Source organism: Penicillium samsonianum (genome assembly GCF_028829775.1).
Source record: "Penicillium samsonianum strain IBT 33392 chromosome Unknown utg000004l_segment0_segment0, whole genome shotgun sequence".
Lineage (NCBI taxonomy): Eukaryota > Fungi > Ascomycota > Eurotiomycetes > Eurotiales > Aspergillaceae > Penicillium > Penicillium samsonianum.
Genome location: NW_026643262.1, coordinates 2,726,857 through 2,748,994, shown reverse-complemented (window position 1 = coordinate 2,748,994; position 22,138 = coordinate 2,726,857). Strand labels below are relative to the sequence as shown.

Sequence of the window (22,138 nt, the reverse complement as noted above, 5' to 3'; positions counted from 1 at the left end):
GATAATGACAACAATAATATAAGAATTATTGTTGAGCTGAGGTGGAGTTGTTAAGAGCTCCCCGATGTCTCTTCTCCCCGCGAGGTCGGCGGGAGAGCCCTGGGTATCGGGAGGCCTTATCAGTTGCTTACTCATCCCGCGCCTCAACTTTTTTTTTTTCTTTAATTCTTCGTCGATCTCCAACAAACACTTCTCTGCTTGATTCGATATTGTCGCCATGGGTTTAGCAGGGCCGCGGAAGTATGCGACTGAACTCAATTATTTCATACATGATTTTCTAACGCGTGAATAGGAGTACCAAGATCGGCAATGATCCCAATAATACCAACTGGACCCGGTCCACAACCGGGTTCGGACACCGGATCATGAGCTCTCAGGGCTGGACTCCTGGAAGTCTTCTGGGAGCAAAGGACGCCGCGCACGCCAATTTGTTGACCGCCGCCAGCGCTTCCCATATCAAAGTCACCCTCAAGGACGATAACCTCGGATTGGGTGCTCGGATTGGACGAGAGAGTGAGCCGACTGGACTTGATGCCTTCAAAGGATTGCTTGGTCGACTCAATGGCAAGAGCGAAGTGGAACTGAAGAAGGATGAACGAAAGCGTGATGACGTTCGATTGGCTCGATATGCTGCCCTGAAATTCCCAGAAGTCAGGTTCGTCAGCGGTGGACTGTTGGCACAGGAAAAGGAAACCGAGATTCCTCCGCCGACCCCTAAGGACGCAACGCCCAAGAAATCCAAATCCAACAAGAAAGAACGCACAAAGACCACCGAGGATGACGAAACCTCTTCAAGCGAATCGGATGCCCCAGCTCGCAAATCCAAGTCTAAATCCAAGTCCAAATCCAAATCCAAGAAATCGCGCTCTCGAGACGAAACCGATGGCAACGAATCAAGCTCGGAATCAAAGAAGAAAAAGAAGTCCAAGAAGAGAAAGGCTGATTCCGAGCAGAGTGATTCTTCAGACAAGACATCTGAACCGGAAGTCAAGGTAGCAACAACAATATCCAGGGAGCGGCGGCCTATGGGACGGAATGTCACTCGGTCACGCCATATTGCCCAGAAGAAGAGAGCTATTATGGACGACAAGTCTCTCAACGAGGTAAGCTATGCAGCAACTATTTCCCATGATCTGTTAGCTAACATGAACCAGATCTTCATGATCAAAGCATAGAGTTTATGCAAATCTGCATCTGAAGCGCATTGGACATAAAACTTGGAGTTATTTGGTGTTTGCACTTTTTATGATTTCCCGTTTTGAACTAGATATATCCTACTATGAATCAAAAGAATTCCAAAATTAAACATGGTGTAAGAGTGATAATCCGATACATACTATGTACCTAGGTACTCCGTACATCAGGGCTGATGACCAGACATGGATTACCTAAGATGGCCCGTTTCCGGGTGCCTTGCGGTATCCACATCCACCTATGCCCCGAATCGTTGATTGCTCGGCATTGGGGGTGCACAATCCTGACTCACACCTTAGGCGAAGTTGTACAGATCACTTACATCGAATCCTCGACGGAGAGCTCGTTCCGGGGTCCCACTGCAGCCCCGATAATCTCCTGCAATCTACATGAGCTTTAGCATCTCTCGCATTGCCACGACCCGAACCGAGATAGGGACCTGTGCAGAAGTTCTGTCACCACAGAGGGGTGTTCCTCCTCCCACTCAACAATGAACGGAGAGACTCGGTCAGCTGGACATGCCGCGGCGCCTACATCTCAGTCGAGTCGCGGAAGAAGACGGTAAGACACGTCCAACAACTCTTCAATTTACCCATAACTGACCCAATATAGCATACACTGGGCGCCTTTGAATATTGGTCTTGAGAGACGCTTACAAACATTTGTGGTGCTATGCCACACTTTGACCATCGCTATCTTCCTGACTAGCTTCTTCTTTACCTGCGCCATTCCGTTATCCTGGCCACTCTTGGTCCCATATCTCGTTTACATATCTCTTTTCTCTACTGCTGCTACATCGGGCCATCTCAAGGGACGTAGCCCATTCCTGCGCTCACTTCCTATCTGGAAAGTGTATGCATCTTACTTCCCTGCTCGTCTTCACCGCGAGGAGTCACTTCCACCTACAAAGAAGTATATCTTTGGATACCATCCACATGGTATTATCTCTCATGGCGCGTTCGCCGCATTTGGGACGGAAGCCTTGGGCTTCTCCAAGCTTTTCCCAGGAATCACCAACACTCTGCTCACGCTGGACGCGAACTTCCGCATTCCTTTCTACCGAGAATACGCACTTGCCATGGGACTGGCCAGTGTTTCCCGGGAATCCTGTGAGAATATCCTCACCAAAGGAGGCGTAGATGGAGAGGGCATGGGGCGAGCGATCACGATCGTCGTGGGAGGTGCCCGGGAATCTCTCAATGCTCGGCCTAATTCCTTACGTCTCGTGTTGAAGCGACGCAAAGGGTTCGTCAAGCTTGCTATTCGAACGGGAGCTGATTTGGTGCCTGTCTTGGCATTTGGTGAAAATGACCTCTATGATCAAGTAGACTCAGATCAGCACCCGATCATTCACAAGCTTCAGATGCTTGTAAAACAGACTTTAGGATTTACCATTCCCCTGTTTCATGCACGCGGGGTTTTCAACTACGATGTCGGACTGATGCCCTATCGAACTCCTCTCAATATTGTGGTCGGACGACCAATTCCGGTCATGCAGCAGCAGAGCCGCGACAAGATCAACGATCAGTACATTGATGAACTCCATTCTCGATATGTGGAGGAGCTGATGCGGATGTGGGATCAGTGGAAAGATGTCTATGCCAAAGACAGAGAAGGCGAGTTAGAGATCATCTCATGATAACACACCCACCTCTATGTATACGGTTTGACCAGTCTACTATGACAACATGGGAATATTTTATGGGCATATTATACAGCCCATGGCGAAATAAGCCAGAAACAAAACCATACACTCGATCTCCAATGTAGTTCGGATTAAATATACACGCAAGAAAGTAAACCTATGAATTGGGTATCAGATCAAACAAAATCAAAGAGCTTCCGCAAAAGCATTAAAAAAAAACAACACATCGAGACTTTCATCCTCGGAATGGCGAGCTGAGGTTTGGATCCCATGAGGCAGCAGTTGGGTTCAGACCTGGCACTTCCGCTGATGAGGATACTCGTCGGCTTTCACTAGCAATGCTCCTGTTCTTAGTATTGTGTCCACTTTCTGCTCGAACCTGGATCATTTCCTCCAGCATGCGTGAGACCTCGTCCATATTCTTCCCCGCGTCCTCTTTTTCACTTCTACCGGACAAGGGACGCTTGCCTGGACTTTCAGACTGTGCAATGAAGCCGTTGGTCCCTGCAAAACTGTCTACATCTCCAGCAGTAGACCCATTCTTGCTCTTCAACTCCTCTGGTGACTGCGACTCATTGGTCACAGCAGCCAAGTCTCGATGCCGAGCTGCGGATCGAAGTGCTGCAAGCATGCGATCCTTATCATCAAGCTGCAATCGGAGCTCATTGATCTCCATATCTTTCTCGCGAACCACAGCGGAGACATCTGGATGCTCGGCAATTGTGGCATTTGCGGGCTTAATGCCCCCGGACATTCGGGAATGACTGGACCGTCTTGCCTGGAGCAGCCGGCGCTCTAGGGTAGAGATGTAACGGTTCTTATCACCGAGATCAGCCTGCAGCGCAGTGACCTGTCGTTGCAAGCTGGCTTTGCCATCGCCAAATTCACCAAGGTCATATTCGTCCTCGTTGCCAAACGATCCTGCCGGGTATAGCATAGTCGACGAGGGATCGTTGCTATTGACAGACATGAATGAGATGGGCCGAATCGATGAATGGCCGGCACCCAGTGTAGATTGGCTGGCGGAAGAACGTAGTGACCGCGTACCCGAATCCGTTGCAGACATGCGGGAAAGACGTCCGAACGCAGAGAGGCTGTTATGGTTGTTTACACCGGTGGACTTGGAGCTCAGAATCAGGCGATTGAGATGCTCGATCCGCTCTTTGAGCGCAGTCCGAGCCAACTGCATTTCCAACACCTGTTCCTCGTGTCGGGCCTGTGCTTCCTTTTCATACTGCTGTTCGTCCCATTTGAGTTCCTTCTCCGCCTGGGATTTGGCCTGGGTGTCAAGCTGACCGCGAAGAGCCTGGATCTCCATACGATATCGTTCAAGCAGTACCCGACTTCCGGAATCACCGCCACCACCGCCGTATGCCTCCTCGGCCTTTTTAGCATGACTGACAATATTATTCTTCGCCCGCGCAGCGAATTTCATCGTATTCAGAGTTTCACCGGTATGCGAATTGACCGCGCTCGTGAATTGAATAGTGCACAGAATACTCACAAGCGAGCCACCGGACAAGGCTGGCTGCAGGAGTCTGGTCAACTTGCTATCCCGGTAAGGCAAATGCCTCCCATCGCGGTCCGTGGGGTTGCCTTGCTTATCCTTGTTTTCCGACAGCCGAGAGATGATGGTGCCCAGAGTGAGCAGACTTTTGTTGATATGAGCACCTTCTGTGCGGCGTTCCTTATCCTCAGCTGCACGCTCGGAGCCAGCCAGATCAATCAGACTCAGGGTTGACACTCGCACACCACCCGGGGCGATCCCGGAGCGCTTATCTTGAGAACTGCCCGAGGGCACTCGCTCTCGACTCTCGACCACGATCTGAACCACCGCGTGACTTCGAGAACTGCGTGCATTGAACTGTGTGCTGCTCGTTCGTCGTGCATGGTCACCTCGGGCGATGACACGAAGGAGTTGTGTCGGGCTCTGGACGATCTCTTCCTTGAGCGGCGTTGCATATACTCCTCGTTTGCTGTCCTCTCTCAATTTGATTTCCTCCTGCTGGGCTCCGGCGGGCGCGTTGGCAGCGGAAGCGGAAAGGAGGTCGTTAATCTTCTCGTTGTAAATTTCCAGATAGCTGACCCGCAGCAAGAACTCCCGATGTGGGGTCTCTCTGATGAAAGAAAAGATGTCGGTGATTGCGAGCGGGATTACACCGGGGGAAGTTGCCGTTCCCTGCATAGAGAAGGTCTTTCCAGTTCCCGTCATACCATATGCAAAGACCGTTCCATGATAACCCTCCATGACACGCCGGACAAGACGTTTGGCAGCCGAATCATATACCTTGGCATTGTTTTCTTGTGGATTAAAGACATTATCTGCTCCCCAGTTAGTTATGACGAGTGGACAAGTGAGTTCAGAGGAATATCATCCTCACCATAAAAGTAATCGCCTCCTTCTTTCCCACGGTATGAGATGAGGCTTTGCCGACTATCGACGGACCATTCGCCATGGTTTCGGGGAGTCTCCCCTCCGCTGTTGTTGTCGGGACGAACGCGCACGCTGACCAGCACATTTCCCTTGATCTCCTTTGGCTTCGAGATTGATTTCCCCGTCGCATCATCTGCATCCTCAAAAGTCGTCGCACTCGTTGAGCACGATCCTTGGGCGGAAGAACTTCTGCTGTGCGTTGGAGACGCCTCTGGATCTCGCGCATCACCACTTGATATGAATTTCCCCTCTCCACTACCGTTGAGTAATGATGGAGTTTTCGAGCTCCGATAGCTGCTCGTAGTTCCTGTGCTCAGTCGCGAGCTTCTTTGGGGTCGCACACTGGAAGTAGCACCTTGGATCCCAGAGAGCGATGATGCAGTGGACGGACGACTGTTGGCCTTTGGTGGTTGAGGGAATGAGGCGATACTAATTGTTCGGCGCAAAGATTTATCGGGGCTACCAGGAGTGCGCCCACCGGAAGCTGACCGGGCCGCATTTAGGTTGGAGGTTGAGTTGGAGGTTGATAGAGGTGACTTGAGCGATGATGGTTTGGGGCTGGATGGGGTCCGTAGTTTGGAGGTTTGGTAGGGGGATGCGGCCCGTGGCGTGTCGGAACCCGTAGACTTTCTGGGTTTAGAGTTGGGGAGGGGGGTTAATGATGAAGGGTTTGGAACTGGCCGCGACAGCTGCGAGGGCTGTGGCAATGTTGACATTGAGGCCATGGTGAATTTCTGTATCTCTTAACGCGAGATGGATGTATTTAATAGGAATAAGTGAACGCGGTGGCCATGCGGGCAGATTGATGAGGTTGAGTCTGTACCTTTTTTTTTTTTCCGAAGTTAGCCAAATGAATGAGACATGAGGATTGGGCTCTTGACTGGGACCGTGAGAGAAACGGTGATTCCACAGTTTTTCGCCTCGGAGATCTTCAAAATGTACATAAACACGATGTTATGATTTAGGTCTCGGGTACTCACAGATTCAAACGTTGCAATCGCGACGTTCATAGGAAGAAGTGGGGAGATGAAAATAAAAAAGAAGATACACAGAGAGAGAGAGAGAGATACAGAGACGCGACGCAAAGATGCAGAGACGCCTAAGAGAGAAGAGAAGAAAAAGGCGTCACAAAATAATCCCCGCAGAAAGTCGGGGCTAGACTACTTGTATTTTATATGTTATATTCTTATTTAATAGGTCTATTAAATAGGTCTATTAAATACCAATTGTATATCTTTATCTCCTCTTCTCCTCTTCTCTTCTCTCCTTCTGTTAATCCCCCTAGACTTGCTATAATACCTTAGGAAGTGCAACATACTCTTCTTCTCCTATATACCCATAGAATCAAAGTATTAAAAAAAAAGGGGGGGGATACCAAAACAATCACACCTTTTTAGACGTAAACCGTAGGGGGGATTCCTTGGGAAGCTCGGGGCATCTGGCCCGACAAGTGGAGGTTTCAGGTTCGGGAAGTCGAGGGAAAAAGGGGGCGAATGAGATGGCTAAGTCTGTAGTTCTTTTTTAGGTGGACCCCAATCTCATTATTTTGACTTGAAAGGTAGGATCTGGGAGATCGGGAATGGAGGCCCTATGGTCCTTTGGTCCTGCTGTCCTGTCCTGTGCCTGTTGTCCTTAAAGGGTTGAAGGAGTATATGTTGTACAAGGTCTCCCTATAAAGGTGAAGCTTGGGATGAACTCCTGTTCGAGACCCAAAAAAGATAACGGCTATGATTCGAATCCAGCAAAGATTGACGTCTAAACCAAAAAAATTAAAATTAACCTGGCGTTGATCCTCATTTACGTCCCGTTATCCCGTGACCCGTATAACTACATCTAATTTGTACATCTATCTACATCTTCTACATCTTCTACAACATACAAAGTACAGAATATACACATCTATTTGTTATCTGGAGAACCTTATTCTCTTTCTCCAGCCTCTCAATCTGGAAGGAATACATCTAGGACACGCAAGGGAGCCTATATTCGGAGAACAGGCTTTGATGGTTTGTAGCCCTAACTCGATTGAACAGTGCGAACAGTGCGATTAGTACAACATGACAGGTTGATGATCGTAGGGGAAATCTATACCGTTTCCCCCACTGGATGATTGTCTTTCCACTTCCACTAAGCTATCATTGTTGACTGGATAACAATCCAATAGTTGCTGCAGATGTCGATGCCATGCATATCTAGTGTCTCGGCTGAGGTGGCAACCATTAATAATACTATTATTAGCGTGCTTTTCTTTGTCTATATTGTACATCGTAGTTATATTGTTTTTTGTCTTTATTATGTCATTATTTCATACCGAAATCCAGTTGCCGGGCAGCACTCTTGAACATGCCCTCATCCAGCTCACCACCACGTCGGGTCAAATCATCTCCCATCTTTTTAGTCCCACCAGATTTCCGTGGGAGATCTTCATTCATGGTCGGACGTGGTTCAATTGTCCACCAGCTGTGTCGCAGGCATTGGACAGCCGTACTGCGCTTGCGTGGGTCAAGCGCACACATCGACATCAGCAGATCGGCACCCACCGGACCTGCAGTGGGGAACTGTCGCATGAAGAAATCGCGCCCTTGCAACGGCACCAAATGGGCCTTGTCGGTGGCAATGTAGTAGGGCAACTTGCTGACCCCGGGCCAATTATCCTCCGTTGGTGTGCCGAACGCCTCGCAGATTTTGGAGGTTTGATCCAGGTCGGTGTTGCCCGCCACAAATGGAACCCGCAGCAGGAGCTCGGCAAAGACCATCCCCATGGACCAAACATCGACCGCGCCGGAGTATTGTCGCGCACCGTAGAGAAGCTCGGGTGGCCGATACCACCGAGTGATGACCTGATGGGTCATGTTGAACAAGGGATCGGCAAAGGATCTGGCGAGACCGAAATCGGCCAATTTGACCTCCCCATCTGACGCGATCAACAAGTTGTTGGGCTTGATATCCCGGTGGAGAACAAAGTTCTCATGACACCACCAAACACCACGGGCCAGCATCCCCATCCAAGCTTTGATATCAGCCACGCCGTAGTGAATATCACTATCTTTGATGAGCATCTCAAGATCTCCACCGGGAAGAAACTCAAGGACCAAGCTTAGATTTTGATCCTTGGAGGAGAAAACATCGTGGAGCGCAATGACGTTGGGATGTTTCAGCTCTTGAAGGTACTTCACTTCACGAACCGCATCCATAGCAAGCCCATCCTTGTATTCGGCATTGACTTTGATCTTCTTGATTGCGACGAGGGATGATGGATCGTGTCGGAGGTGGCCAACATATACCACCGCATATGTACCTTCTCCTACTTTCTTGTCTAGTTCTATGTTAGCATACCGGTCCTTAGAAAACAATACAGCAGATGTTCAAATACCTTTGACGTATCGTTCCCGGACATCAATATTCAGTTGTTCGGTGAGTTCGCGATCCCCATTCTGCACAGGCTTTGATACAGCTGCAGCCGTAGGCCCAGTAACTGCATTCTGTGCAGCAGTAGCTCTCAGCCTGATTGCCGTATTTGGGGAATGCACTGTCATGGATGGTGAACGAGAGCCAAAGGGTGAGAGTGCCATGATTAGAGTTGGTCTGAAGCAAAAGGTCAAACTCTAGAGAGCGACAAGAAATTAAAAAACAGCCACAGATACTCAGTGGCTACTATAAATATTAAGAGATCATCTTTAGCAAAATATCTTTTGAGGTGAAGGCAGCAGTGTCGAAATATGAGGGCCGATGTCATTCCCCCCAAGATGGGCTGGCCCGGAGTATTATTGATCCTGGACTTTGCTGGCGACTCCCGAAATTTCTCCAAGTCAGTCAACAGCGACCCCCAGCCAATTCCTCGGCAACTGCTGGAAACCCGTCAATTTCAAAGGCATCGCTCAGCAGTTCTCCTCATTGGTACCACTGCGAATCCAATTTTCTGAAAAAGCACAAGAGTTACCAGCAAAGTCGGGGCTTGCGGCATCCTTCCCGCAACACCTTTACTATGAGCGTCATGGCAATGCGCAATTCACCGCTGGGCAGCTTGACAGCGCGCCTATTCAAGCCTGTGTCAATTTCCAACCAATACATTCGATCACTCCACAACAACGCACCCCGGCCAGTGCCATCTCCGACCCCTTTCGTTCCTGACGTCCAGACCTTCCTCACGCTGATTGGCCGTGAAATGTCCAAGCAAACGAGCAAGATCCCCTCATGGGAAGAACTTTTTACCTTAAACTCCAACCAGCTCCGCCAAGCCGGCATTGAGCCAGCCCGCCAGCGACGGTACCTGATCCGGAAGCGCGAGAAGTTCAGGAACGGATTGTACGGCCCTGGAGGTGATCTGGAGACTGTGGTCGATGGTGTTGCACAATTGCGGGTTGTTGAAGTGCCTATTAATGCCAGAGGCCTGACACATGGAGGCACACAAGCGGCCGTTCAAACTTCTTCTGCTACACTGTCACCCGGCATGGTGAAAGCCATTGTCAACCTGGCGCCCGATGTCACTACATATCAGTATGGCAAAAAACAACTGATCAAGAAATTTGCGCACATGAAGATTCACCGTGGCTGTCAGCCCATGGGTCCGTTCCTTCAGCCTTTGAAGGGTTCCAATGGTACTGCTGCTACCATTTCCGTCCAGGAGGGCATGTGGGAAGACAAGCGGGGACAGAAGGTTGATGGTGGTGAGCGACGGCGCCGGGAGGTCCAGAACAAGAAGAGGTTGGATGAGAGAAAGAAGGCGTGAATGTGAACGGTGAAATACCACTTTTGTGTATCTTGCATATTTCTTGTTGAGCCTGAATGTTCAAATTCGAACTGTACCATACTATTGCTATACTATTGCAATCATGATTTCCTTTTCATATTATTTAGGTATTTTTTGGGGGAGATAAGTGAAGTGTTTGTATGATGTTTGATTAAAATGATAGGATTGAGGTATGTAAACATTGAGAGAAACATGCGATTCAAAGTCGCGAGAAGTGGATATTCATACAGCAGAATCGTTTCAAAGTGAAGAAAGAAAGAAATCCATGATGCGACAGCTGTCAAATCCACTAGGTGAACTTGGGCTCAAGTTCAGTCTGAACATTTGCTGCATCAATGCAGGGCATTAAAATAATTTGAATGGGAATCTTTTCTAAAACGTAACTCCGATCATGCTTTGACTCCACGTTTTTCGTACTGAACAAAGGATGTACCCAGGGGCTTGGAGAAGAGGGACTAGAATATGGTCAGTCAAATGCCAAGTTGATCGTGATAGAGCATCACTTACCGAATAATCCGTCTCAGGGAAGGGTATATCAGCGCTAGGCTTGGAGAACTTGAAGTGTCTCACCAGCGCAGCCAGGATTGTGCCCAGCTGCACATAGGCGAACTGCTCACCAATGCAGCGATGGCGACCAGCACCGAAAGGCAGATAAGGACTGTTGGTGCCCTTGGTAACCAGTCCATAACCATAGTCGATCTGCTCCTCATCTTCATCCTTGGTGGTATCAGTTCCAGCCTCATCCCAGCGGTGGGGGTTCCACTTCAGGGGTTCGGGGAAGAACTCCGGAGAGCGAGCAGTAACACCGGGAGAAGAGAGGACATTGTGAGTGGTAGGGATAACATAAGAAGTGCCTTCCACAGGCATGGGGTTCTTGACGGCGCGAATGATCGAGTGGATAGGAGCGTGGATACGAAGGGTTTCCTTGATCACCTTGGAGTGCAAGTCGAGCTTCTGGAGTCCTTCGTGGGTGAGAGGAGGCAAGTCAGAGCCCAGAATCTGGAGTTGTTCTTGGTAAAGCTCCTCCACAATCTCAGGGCAGGTGGCCAGACGCAGAACAATCCAGGCAGCAGTAGAGGACGAAGAGTGCTGGCCCGCCATAAGCAACGCAATCATCATGTGGGCAATTTCCTCATCGGGAATCGGGGTGCCATTCTTGTAGGTGCACGACATCAAGTTCCAGACCATATCCTCAGAGTCCTTCTTTTCACCAGATGTCCGGCGCGCCTTGATGATATCCATGTATGTCTCGGTCATCTTCTTCTGTGCAGCATCGCGCTTGCGGTTGTGGGGGAGCGGGGCCCATGGCAGCATAAAGTTGATAGGAGCGAAACCCTTATCGAGGTCGTGGTACATTTCAGCAAAAGTCGAGTCAAATCGATCGCGGACTTCCTGTCCTTGCAACGAGCGGGAGGCTGTGTAGATTGTGATTTCGGCAATGACCTTGGAAACATTGAAAGTACCCTTAGGGTCCTGGAAAGCGGGGGAATTCTTCACGAAGTCATCGACCTCATTGGTGATCAAGTGGACGTAAGACCGAAGTGCCTCGGAAGTAAGACCAAATTTGACAAACTAGGCAACGGTTAGTAGCCGGGCTTTTTGGTGTATTCCATTCCTTCATACCTTCTTCTGCTCCATGAGCTTAGCATTGGGGCAATCGTAGACGACGTGACGACCGAAGACGGGGGTGGTGAGGGGGGAGTAAACTTCTTCGGCGTTCACATCACGAAGCTTGCCATTGAGGATGAACTCGTTGCCCTTGGTGCCTAGGTAGACGGTGGTCTTCTTGCCCAGGAGAATGAAAGTGAAGATGTCGCCATACTACCAACGTTTAACCCCAATTAGCAATTGCATTCTTCTGTGGGCCAACCACACATCTACCATTGACATACCTTTGCGCGGGCCTGGTCGAAGAAGTTGTATGGGTCCATGCCATAGCTGATGGTGCTTCCAACAAAGGGGAACCAGTGGAAGACCACGGGGGGTTCATAGGATTTCTTGAAGAAGAGCTGGCGCAGCACATTGACCACGACTGATAGTGCAATGAATGACAGTGCTCCGACACTGGCCAAAGTGTAGATTGACTGGGTCGAGCAATGCTCGCAGAAGGTTGCGAGGAAACTTGCGAAGAGGCCCATGTTGTCAGGAGGCAAAGGAGAGAGTGAAAGAGGAACAGAAAAACAGAAAAGAAAACGGGCTCACAATGACCCTATGACCCTGTTTGTTAGCCTCCAACTGAATTTATACAAAAAGAGAGAAGATGGTTGAAGATCAAATAGGAGGCGAGAGAGGAAAATAATTAAGTCCGATATCATTCGGCGAGAGTGACCCGCCCCTTTACTATTCCGTATTATGGTCTAGAATAGATGTGCCAAGGATCTAATTTGAATCGTACGTTATTTTATTTTATGTCTTTATTCTATATTACTCTATATTACTGTATTGCTCTATTTCATGTTTTTACTTTATGTATTTATCTCTATGTTGTATGTGTTATGCCTAGTACATATTAGTATAGTAGTATGGCTATATAAGGCACATCACGCCACTCCGGTCAAGGGGTTCCCGGTAACTGATGGGACGTTGGATATTATTTTGACTATTACGGAATACTACCTACATACTACATATTTATGCATAGTTAGTTATTTTGTAAGACTAATTGTACAGTATCATTTCAGCGCCTGATTTTGACCTAACTATACATGAATCCTTTTGACACGCCCCTAACCCTGATAATGATATCCCCCAAACGCAAAAGTCAATAAGAATAATCAAGTCGTACAAAGCCACAGCACCCCTTAATTGTCGTACAAGGTGGGATCGCCACGTTCTCCAATGTTGATGAAATCTTTCGGGGCCCGGTTGCCACTGGGTGAGACTTCACGTTGAGACGCCTTGGCTGGTCGGTTGTGGACGCGCTTCCCGGCTTCATTCCGGAATACTTTGACCGGTTTCTCGCTGCCTTCGGCATGCTCACTAAAGTGAGCATCGTTGATGCTACTCAACAGGGTCCGCTCCCGTTGAATCTTGCGCTTAGAAAAGTCCAGTTTACCAAGGGCCCCCGTCAGGCCATCTGTGCTGTCAGTCACACTCGGGTAATTTCCGGTCATCCAAGGATGCTCAAGACACTCATCCACGGTGATTCTCTTGTTGACGTCTACGGTAAGCATCCTGTCGATTAGATCCAGAGCGGGATCGCCAACAGAGTCCCAGTACGGTGCCGGGTAGTCAAACTTGCCCATCTTGATCTGCTGGGCGAGAGTAAATGGGTTCTCTGGAGTGTTCAGTTCATCCGAGAACGGCGGGAAGCCACAGAGACAGATGTAGAGAACAACACCAAGGGACCACACATCCACAGCCTTGGTATATTTTCGGTGGCGGGTATCTTGCAAAATCTCCGGGGCAACGTCTGCGAAATTAGTACCCACACTGAGGTTTCGAGGTCCATATACTTTGATACTTACAGCTTGGTGTACCGCAGCTGAAAGCAAATGTTAGCGATCATTCACATTGACACGGAGAGGCTTTCACCTACAGGGTCGTCGTGAAAGATTCTTCCCCAATAATCTTAGCCAGCCCAAAGTCACCCAATTTCACGTTCAAATTCCTGTCCGCAACCAGGATATTTTCTGGCTTGATATCTCGATGCACGATTCCTCGTTCGTGCTGATGACACGTTAGCTGACCCAGTACTGTATATGTGGACTTTTGATATGCGTACCAGATATTTCAACCCGTCAAACAGTTGGCGGAACACACCGCGAGTTTCATCCTCGGTCATTTTCTGATTGTTCACAATCCAGTTGAACAATTCTCCCTCGGGTGCCAATTCAAGTACCAAATAAGCGCCATCACTTTCATCAAAAGGTTCCTTGAGACACAGTAGATTCGGGTGATGAACACCCATCAACAACGCAATCTCCTGTTGCAGAGCATTGTCGTTCTGTGACTTTTGCGAGTCACTGAGGCGTCTTTCAAAGACTTTGACTGCATACTTGTCTCCGGTAGATCGTTCAGCACACAGATAAACGGTTGCAAAGTGGCCTTTGCCGAGCTGGTTGAGAATCCGGTATTGATGACGGAAACCATTCGTTTCCCGAGTACGGGGGTAGCGGAAGACAAAACGGGCTTCATTCAGAATTGAAACTTCATCGCCGTCCTCCAGTTCCCGGTGCTTGTTACGCCCAACAATGGCATCATTAACAAATGTTCCATTGCTAGAGAGATCCTCCAGCACAGCAACCATGTCGCCTTTCTTCTTTTCGGCAAAAATGAGGAAGTGCCGGTTTGAAATTGTGGGAATTTCAAGGACGCGATCTGACTATAGTCAGAACAGACACTCGACGACCATCAAGCTATCACTTACCACACTCAGGATGACGGCCGACCAAGAAGCCACCTGGTGACTTAGCGCTCTTGGGTTTTGGGGGCTTTTTCCCCTTGGATTTGGCAGTACCATCATCATTATCGCAACCATCGCGCTTCCTCAGCACAAGCGGGCCATTCCCGTTCTCATCCAGTGGTAGCAGGTAGCCCCAGACCCCTTCGGCGTCCTCATCCTTCACATCGTCTGCGAATGCTCTGGGTGGATACACGAACTGTGAAAGAGCCTGGGTATCCTCCAACGCTGGCGGCGAGGAAGTCGCGTGCGACAATTCGGGTTGGGATGAGATTTGTTGATGGCTGTTGCGAGGGCTTTCGGGGGGTGTAACAGTCAGCTCGTCCCGAGTCTCTGTGGCAGCAGATTGAGGACCGGTGATTGGGGTTGGCAAGTAATCCAAGTCGACTGGCGTGTCTTGTGGTTGGACTTGACTCGAGATTCTTTGAGACCGTCGAGGTTTCTTTTGGTCTTGTGAATCTGCATCGACCGTAGCCTAGAACCCCTGTAAGCAAATGAGTGGCGCCAAAAGGAATGAAACGCACCCTTCCTCGCTTGAGCGAGCTTTTCTCACGGGGAGGCATAATACAGGCTGTTATCACCCTGACTGAGTGTTCCAGACCAATTAGCGATAGTTGTCGGACAATTCAACAATGGCAGGAATGTCAATAAAGACCTTTTCGATTCTGCACTGAAGAAAATACACAATTAAAGATGGGGGGAAAAGAAGTAATGAAGAAAGATATGTGGAGAATAAGTCTATAGCTTTGCTCGGGGGAAAGAGACCTGGAGAAAGCTCTCTCTTTCCCCCCTGGTGGCTCTCTCCGCCTCAAAATTGGCAAGGGCAAATATATATGTGATCTATGTTTACATATATATTATATTGAAGTGCTAAGACTATTGAATCTGTAAATAATATATAATATAATATAACATATAAATCCTAGAGTATAGTATGCTTCATGTCAACAAATAATAGGTGTTCGGACCTAGGTTCGCGTCTCGAGACACGTGCTGTCTCCTGACCTCATTCTCCGGGGTTCTCAATTCCCAACCTTCTAAGCTTAGGCCCTTAGGTTCTTCACAATGGACGGGTATGTGAGATTATTCAATGTCTGGGGATCATGCTAATGGACAATCAAAGCCTCTCAGGTGGAATTAGACGTTTCGCTTTCGAAAAGCTCGCTGCGTTGGCAGTTGAGGCGCCTGCCAATGGATCGGAGCTCGTTCGCCTCGCGGAGCAGTCTCGATCGACCTCCGAGCCTGATGGTGCTCTGAATGGAGTCCTGAGACAACAGGCCCCGACATCCCAGGTTCCGATGGTGTGTCTCTTTATTGCTGCCGACCCCCGGTAGTGTAGTGGGCGCGGGCTAACGTTTGGCCAGGGAATCCGCGAACTAGATGTCCTCCTGGCCCTATGCAAAGCGGCCTCCACGGTAAACGATCCAGAAAATGCTGCTCAATTGGCATCGCAACTCTCTCAATACCTCCCGGAATCCCACAGCCAACTATTTCGGTCCTCGCCCTTCCTCCATGGTGTAAAGCCGTCGCCTTGGGAGACTCTCACGAACAACCTGGCTCTCGCGCTTTTGTCGTTGGGAACTAAGTATCCAGACTTGCGACAGACGGCCCTCGACGCTGTGCATGGATATTTGAACAACTGCGCCGAGGCTATCAATGCGGTCACACCTTTCCAATACTCTAGATCTGAGGCGGGGCGACAGGGCGTTATACATGAATCTGTTGCCGTTTTGTCAATCGCCGTTTCCCTTGTTGGGTTTATGGAAGCCTCTGCGGAGTACACCTCCATTTGGCATGCGAGCGAAAAGTTACAGATTGTCGATCATCTGCGTGCGATGCTGTCCGAGGCTTTTCTAATCGCAGTTGAGACGGCTTCGTCCACTCTCCGTAATGCAAACGTCGCAGAGTATGCTTTCAAAGACTGGAGAAAATACACCCGTCGATATGCTGCCCATGGTCGCCCGTTAGGTGCTATGCTTGTGCAAGAAGGCTATATGCGCTTTGTGAAATCATGCGCAGCCTCTCTGATCGGGTTCCACCACCTGACCGATGAGCAACTCTTGGATGACTACATGACTGGCGTTGGTATTGCTAAGAGCTATGATGAGGCAGATATCTCTCTGGTTGAGCGCGTCACGGATATCATCAGTGAGGAAATTCACTTGCTAGAGGATGGCTCCGACTACCTGCAAGTCGGGTCTCCTTGGCAGCAGCACCTTGCCTTCTCTGTTAAGGGACATGCCCTGGTAGGCTTCCTTAACTGCGTGATTCTTGGCGAAGATGCGAACAACAACGAAATACTGCTATCCTGGCTCGAGGATACATTGCTTGACTCCCAGCAAATGTCAAACGTGGAACTATCTGTGACGGTTCTGAAGTGTACCGCCATTCTTGCAAGAATGTCTCCAAATGGTGCGTCTATTGGAAGACGCTGCCTTTTGAGATTTCTGGCCCAGGGAGATGTGACGGCTCGCTCCACCGTTGCCGTCGCTTCTCGGTGCCTCGCCCAGATCCTTACTATTCTTTCCGAGGATGCTGTGATTAGTACCCTTTATTCACTTGGTAATGCGATAAGCCCGAGCACGAACGTGGATCAAACTAGCCAAGACCAGCTCATTGGGGATCATACCGGGCCCGGGATGAACCTCGAGGCATACCCAAAAAATGCAAGCCAGACTTCGCTCTCGGCAACTGGCGAAGATGACACTATTACCTACAGGAATGTCATTCATGCCATCGTGACGGTTGCGACTAGTTGCAACGATGACAAAATCAGCGCATTGGCCCAGTCTATGCTTCTCCAAAAGATTGGCAAGCTCAATGTCGCAGTTGATGCCTTTATCATCCAGGAAACTGCCGTTATTGCTTTGAGCGGTGGGCAAGCCGAGTTCCAGCTTCTATTGAAGTTCTATGCACGTATCTACCTTGATGGCGTCAACAAAGGACTGAATGCCATCTCTGATGCTGTTCAATGCGCCATGGCTTACCTGTCGATTACTTTGGATCAAAAGTCACCGCTCCACAGGCTTTATTTGGTCCATTTGTTGGAAAGCATTATCAACAAGGGTGATGTGCCAGACCTTGAGTATGAGCGGCATAAGGAAATTATTTTTGCTGCGGATGATATTACCCCCCTCTTGAAACCGCTGGCTCTACTCGTGTCTTCCAATGGCAGTTCTACCAGGGCTTCCCGGTCAGCCTTTGAGTATGATGAAGCTATTCTAACTCTGTTCCGAGATGCTTGGTTCAATATCGCCATCCATGGAATATCCCTCAGCTCTAGTGTTGCCCAACGGCATCACAAGGAACTCCGTCTTCTCGCACATCATTCTCCCCCTTTGGTGGCTGAGAACCACATGGACTCTCTGGAGAGCGATGTGGAATTGAACACGGTTCTCAGACGCGGGATGGGACCGCAGCGAGCCACGGAACAGAAGAGAGCTTTGATTTCTGAACTCCCTGGCCGAGAATCTGATATCAAGAGACTGGACTATTCAAGAGCTGTGTTTCTCAACACTGTGGTCTTGGTCGAGAGCCTCCGCGCCTCCTCGGGGGACTCTACCAAGACGCTCAGTTATTTCCTTGACCCAGCCTTGGCCACTCCGGAGATGGTCATGTGCATGAATGCTGTTGCAGACAAAGCGGTTACTTGTTATCTGTCTCTTACACTTTCCGGGGAGCACGATGACTTTTCGACCCCTTACCTGTCTAAGCAGCTTGCCGGATTCCTGGTGGCTTGCTGTCATCGTATTGAAAGGGTTCAAAGTATTGCGATGCAGTGTGCCGACAGAATCATTCGTGAATGCCCTTCTGCCTTGTGCGAAAAGCATTCGCTCTTTGCTTTGCTTGAGATTCTGACCGTCATGTGGTTTTCCTGTCTTCAAGGAGAGCTCGATGAGTTTGAGTGGAAGCCGTCCTTGGTGTCTCCCATGGGCATTGTCAAGGTCGAATTGCCCGACAACTACGCGTTGAGAAGGGTGACTCTGAATCGGTTCCATGAACGAGCCAGGGCCTGGGTGACAACCGTACTGAATATTGCCCCATTAGATGTCAAAGGGTTACTTCAGACCTATCTTTCCGAATATGATGATGACGGTGGCTATGGGCACATTTCGATGGGACGTTCATTCGCTCTCGAAATGGGTTCCCTTATCCCACAAAGTGACCCACGGCTTGGGTCGATCGATGGCTACGGAGGCAGCGACTTCAATGTTGCATCTGATTTCATGGCACTATACACGACACGCCAGAAGTACCGACGTCCAGACATGCCTTCTCTCAGCGGCCTAGGAGGGGATGTTTATAGCGGCGATGTTGAACAGCCCCGCGTTAATAATTTGCCTGAGTCTGCCGATTCTTTGGAAGAGACCCTCTCTCGTCTCTATGGACGGAGCATTGCTGGCGAGGATATTCCCCTTGTGGAAGTTAGAGATGTCCTTCGGCAGGCCGCAGGACTTATTTGCAGCAGCAGCAAGCCACGACTCTCCGTTGTTCACTACTTGGTTGCTTTACCTTTCCAGATTTTCACCAAGGAGACAGTCAAGCTTGGTGTATCTCTCTGGCTTGGAGTCATTCACGAGAACCCAAGCACCGAGCCACGGATCCTGTGCGAGGTGATTGAGGCTTGGGAGAGAAGCATGAAGCGCCGTAAAGGATTGTTCGATCCTACCTTTGAATACCTTGACCCACTGCATACTAAGATTGAACTTTTGCCAACTGACAAGGATCTTATGCTTCGCATGCAGCAAAAAGCTCAAGACACTCTCTCGCCGCACCTGCGAGTTCTACATTTCTTCGAGAGCCATTTCAATGCCATCCGCCTAGGAAATCTGCAAGATCAACAGCTGTTTTGTCGCTTGATTGGTAGTACGGCTGTCGGACTTTCAAAGACCGAGGGCCATCCATTGGCAAGAGAAATTCATTTCCGCATTGTGCTCCTTGGTCTCAAGGTACTGAGGCATCTCAGCCCCCGAAACAGTGGCGCATCTTGGAAACTCAAGGATCAGATTCTGTCAGCTGCTTTGAGTTGGTTTAAGCACCCTCCAAGGTGGTCATTCGGAGGCAATCGGCTGCAGATTAAGGCAGAGGACAAAATTCTTAGCGAGGTGACCGCGGCTTTACGAGCCATAGCAGGTATCGCTGCCAATGCGCAAGGGTCATGCAAGTCTTTGCAGGCCAAGCAAGACCTGCTTCAAATCCTCGTAGAGAACGAACGATCCCGCCTTCGAGTTTGGCTCTTCCCCCTGGATCCGGAGCGAAAGCACCATATGCCTTCAATTGGTGGCAAGAATCCCGATGACGGCCCCGTATCTTTACTTCGGCTTGCCTGGGCGGAAAATGCAGGATTGGCTATTCAGATGGCTGCACGGTTCCCGTCACCCAAAATGCAGGCTGATGTTAGATCATTGATACTCAATTTCCCCGAGAACGTCATTGAGGAGCCAAGCGCTCTGGAGATTATGTTTGACAACTGTCTGCCCGCTGATGTCGGTGCCCAGTTGAAATACATGCTATACTGGGCTCCCGTTACTCCTACGGAGGCTATCACATACTTCATGCCCGCTTACGGCAACCATCCTTATATCTTGCAGTACGCTATGCGGGCGCTGGAGAGCTATTCGATGGATGTTCGGTTCTACTTTGTGCCACAACTCATCCAGGCCCTGCGCTTCGATGCTCTGGGTTATGTAGACCGCTATATCCTCGAAACAGCCAAGTTATCTCAGCTGTTTGCCCACCAAGTTATTTGGAATATGAAGGCCAACTCATTCAAGGACGAGGATTCTCAGATCGTAAGTATTGATATTGTCAAAGCTTGATCACCGTTAGCTAACATCCTCCGTTAACAGCCGGACCCTATCAAAGACACACTCGACCGTTTCCTGGACAAGTTGATCTCAAGCTTCTCAAACGAGGAGCGTGCGTTCTATGAGAGAGAATTTTCGTTCTTCAATGAAGTCACGGGCGTCTCCGGCAAACTTCGCCCCTATATCAAGAAGAGTAAGCCTGAGAAGAAGGAGAAGATTGAGGAAGAGTTGCGTAAGATCAAGGTGGAGGTTGGAGTGTACCTTCCCAGCAACCCCGACGGTGTAGTCGTTGGCATCGACCGCAAGTCTGGTAAGCCCTTGCAAAGTCACGCAAAGGCGCCTTATATGGCGACGTTCCGCATCCAGAAGACAAGACCACGATTGATTGAAAGGGCCGAAGCCAACGCTGGCGACCACCACCACCACCAACGCCAATTGACGAATCATTCCGAGCCTGAGCAGGAGACATATGAAGTGTGGCAGTCAGCTATCTTCAAGGTCGGTGACGACTGTCGCCAGGACATGCTTGCCCTTCAAATGATTGCGGCCTTCAGGAGTATCTTCACCAGTGTTGGTCTAGACGTTTGGGTCTACCCTTACCGGGTGACCTCGACAGCGCCTGGCTGTGGTGTGATTGATGTGCTTCCCAACTCCATTTCTCGTGACATGCTCGGCCGCGAGGCCGTCAACGGGCTATATGACTACTTCGTGTCGAAATACGGAGGCGAGGACTCTATCCGATTCCAAGAAGCGCGCACCAACTTCGTCAAGAGTATGGCCGCCTACTCAGTCATCTCTTACCTGCTACAATTCAAGGACCGACACAACGGAAACATCATGATTGATGACGCCGGCCATATCATCCACATTGACTTCGGATTCTGCTTCGATATTGCGCCTGGTGGAGTGCGATTCGAGCGCGCGCCGTTCAAGTTGACCTCGGAGATGGTTGCCGTCATGAGTGGAACCCATGACCCAGCCCATCACCAGGGCGGCAACTCGGGCATCAACCTGCCAGGCAGCTCCCACAACCCGACCAACACGCAGCCATACCGGTGGTTCGAATCGTTGGTAGTGAAGGCATTCCTTGCATCTCGCCCTTATAGCACGAAGCTGGCCCACATTGTCTCCCTCATGCTTGATAGTGGACTTCCGTGCTTCAAGCCCGAGACTCTGAAGAATTTCCGTGACCGGTTTGTGTTGGACAAGAGCGAGCGCGATGCAGCCGAGTACATGCGGGAACTTGTGCGCAAGTCGTACATGAGCGTGTCGACTAAGGGTTATGATCAGTTCCAACTGATGACCAATGGTATACCTTACTGAGATTAGGTTTTAATACACGGGCCATTTTCTTTTCTATAAATATATAATACATTTTTGATTTCATACTTTTCTACCATATTGGTATAGCCATAAGATAAAGCCCTAATGATCCTCTGTCCCTTTTTTTTCAACAGAAAAAGTGTGCTTGACGTCACGACTTCGTCGGTATCATGACATACTTGGCCGGGTCCCCCCCCGGGACAATACCCCTGACATACATATACAGATACTTTGCATGGAATATAAGTATAATATAACCGGGTTTTGATGAAATGGCATGATAAATCCGTTATAATTAGATACTCAGTATCAACAATGATCGCGAGATCTCATATATATCACACATACTTCAATTGACCTCAGGGTGGCGCATTCAATGAATGACGACCTACATCGTACTAGGTCCGAGAACCATTCCGGAAGTGGCAATATGACGATGCAAAGAAACTCGACTTAGGCCAGGCCTTTATAATGTGCAAGGCAGCCTTGGGCACAGCCCAATTTCCGGGCCTCCAACGCCAAACCAATCTTAACCAACTCAACCCTGGATTAACACATGAAACTACATATTCTACATATTGTA

The 22,138-nt window shown here is 49.4% G+C and overlaps 8 protein-coding genes across 8 annotated transcripts; 4 read left to right on the top strand and 4 right to left on the bottom strand.

The window, feature by feature from the left end:
• The first annotated feature begins 189 nt into the window (after positions 1–189).
• Positions 190–1,269, top strand: pxr1 (telomerase inhibitor/ribosome biogenesis protein PXR1). Its single transcript, XM_057280689.1, has 3 exons — positions 190–240; positions 293–1,103; positions 1,155–1,269. Exons 1-3 carry the CDS (start codon positions 218–220, stop codon positions 1,173–1,175), a joined length of 855 nt encoding a protein of 284 aa, XP_057134949.1. The 5' UTR covers positions 190–217; the 3' UTR covers positions 1,176–1,269.
• A 415-nt stretch (positions 1,270–1,684) lies between these two features.
• N7471_007969 (uncharacterized protein) lies at positions 1,685–2,833 on the top strand (the record flags this gene model as incomplete). The annotated part of the gene is made up of 2 exons (XM_057280688.1): positions 1,685–1,755; positions 1,807–2,833. The coding sequence occupies 2 exons, from the start codon at positions 1,685–1,687 to the stop codon at positions 2,831–2,833; spliced, it is 1,098 nt and encodes a 365-aa protein (XP_057134948.1).
• Positions 2,834–3,074: 241 nt separating this feature from the next.
• Positions 3,075–5,998, bottom strand: N7471_007968 (putative kinesin family protein (KipA); the record flags this gene model as incomplete). The annotated part of the gene is made up of 2 exons (XM_057280687.1): positions 3,075–5,161; positions 5,221–5,998. 2 exons carry the CDS (start codon positions 5,996–5,998, stop codon positions 3,075–3,077), a joined length of 2,865 nt encoding a protein of 954 aa, XP_057134947.1.
• Positions 5,999–7,573: 1,575 nt separating this feature from the next.
• Positions 7,574–8,845, bottom strand: kin28 (TFIIH complex serine/threonine-protein kinase subunit KIN28; the record flags this gene model as incomplete). Its single annotated transcript, XM_057280686.1, has 2 exons — positions 7,574–8,589; positions 8,647–8,845. The coding sequence occupies 2 exons, from the start codon at positions 8,843–8,845 to the stop codon at positions 7,574–7,576; spliced, it is 1,215 nt and encodes a 404-aa protein (XP_057134946.1).
• A 413-nt stretch (positions 8,846–9,258) lies between these two features.
• On the top strand, positions 9,259–10,002 carry N7471_007966 (mitochondrial 37S ribosomal protein mS41; the record flags this gene model as incomplete). Its single annotated transcript, XM_057280685.1, has 1 exon — positions 9,259–10,002. The coding sequence occupies one exon, from the start codon at positions 9,259–9,261 to the stop codon at positions 10,000–10,002; it is 744 nt and encodes a 247-aa protein (XP_057134945.1).
• Positions 10,003–10,412: 410 nt separating this feature from the next.
• Positions 10,413–12,161, bottom strand: N7471_007965 (cytochrome P450; the record flags this gene model as incomplete). The annotated part of the gene is made up of 4 exons (XM_057280684.1): positions 10,413–10,478; positions 10,531–11,595; positions 11,647–11,844; positions 11,916–12,161. 4 exons carry the CDS (start codon positions 12,159–12,161, stop codon positions 10,413–10,415), a joined length of 1,575 nt encoding a protein of 524 aa, XP_057134944.1.
• Positions 12,162–12,824: 663 nt separating this feature from the next.
• N7471_007964 (uncharacterized protein) lies at positions 12,825–14,988 on the bottom strand (the record flags this gene model as incomplete). The annotated part of the gene is made up of 6 exons (XM_057280683.1): positions 12,825–13,435; positions 13,491–13,507; positions 13,562–13,692; positions 13,748–14,343; positions 14,393–14,900; positions 14,950–14,988. The coding sequence occupies 6 exons, from the start codon at positions 14,986–14,988 to the stop codon at positions 12,825–12,827; spliced, it is 1,902 nt and encodes a 633-aa protein (XP_057134943.1).
• A 502-nt stretch (positions 14,989–15,490) lies between these two features.
• Positions 15,491–21,555, top strand: stt4 (1-phosphatidylinositol 4-kinase STT4; the record flags this gene model as incomplete). The annotated part of the gene is made up of 4 exons (XM_057280682.1): positions 15,491–15,498; positions 15,549–15,726; positions 15,790–20,217; positions 20,275–21,555. 4 exons carry the CDS (start codon positions 15,491–15,493, stop codon positions 21,553–21,555), a joined length of 5,895 nt encoding a protein of 1,964 aa, XP_057134942.1.
• Positions 21,556–22,138: the final 583 nt, after the last annotated feature.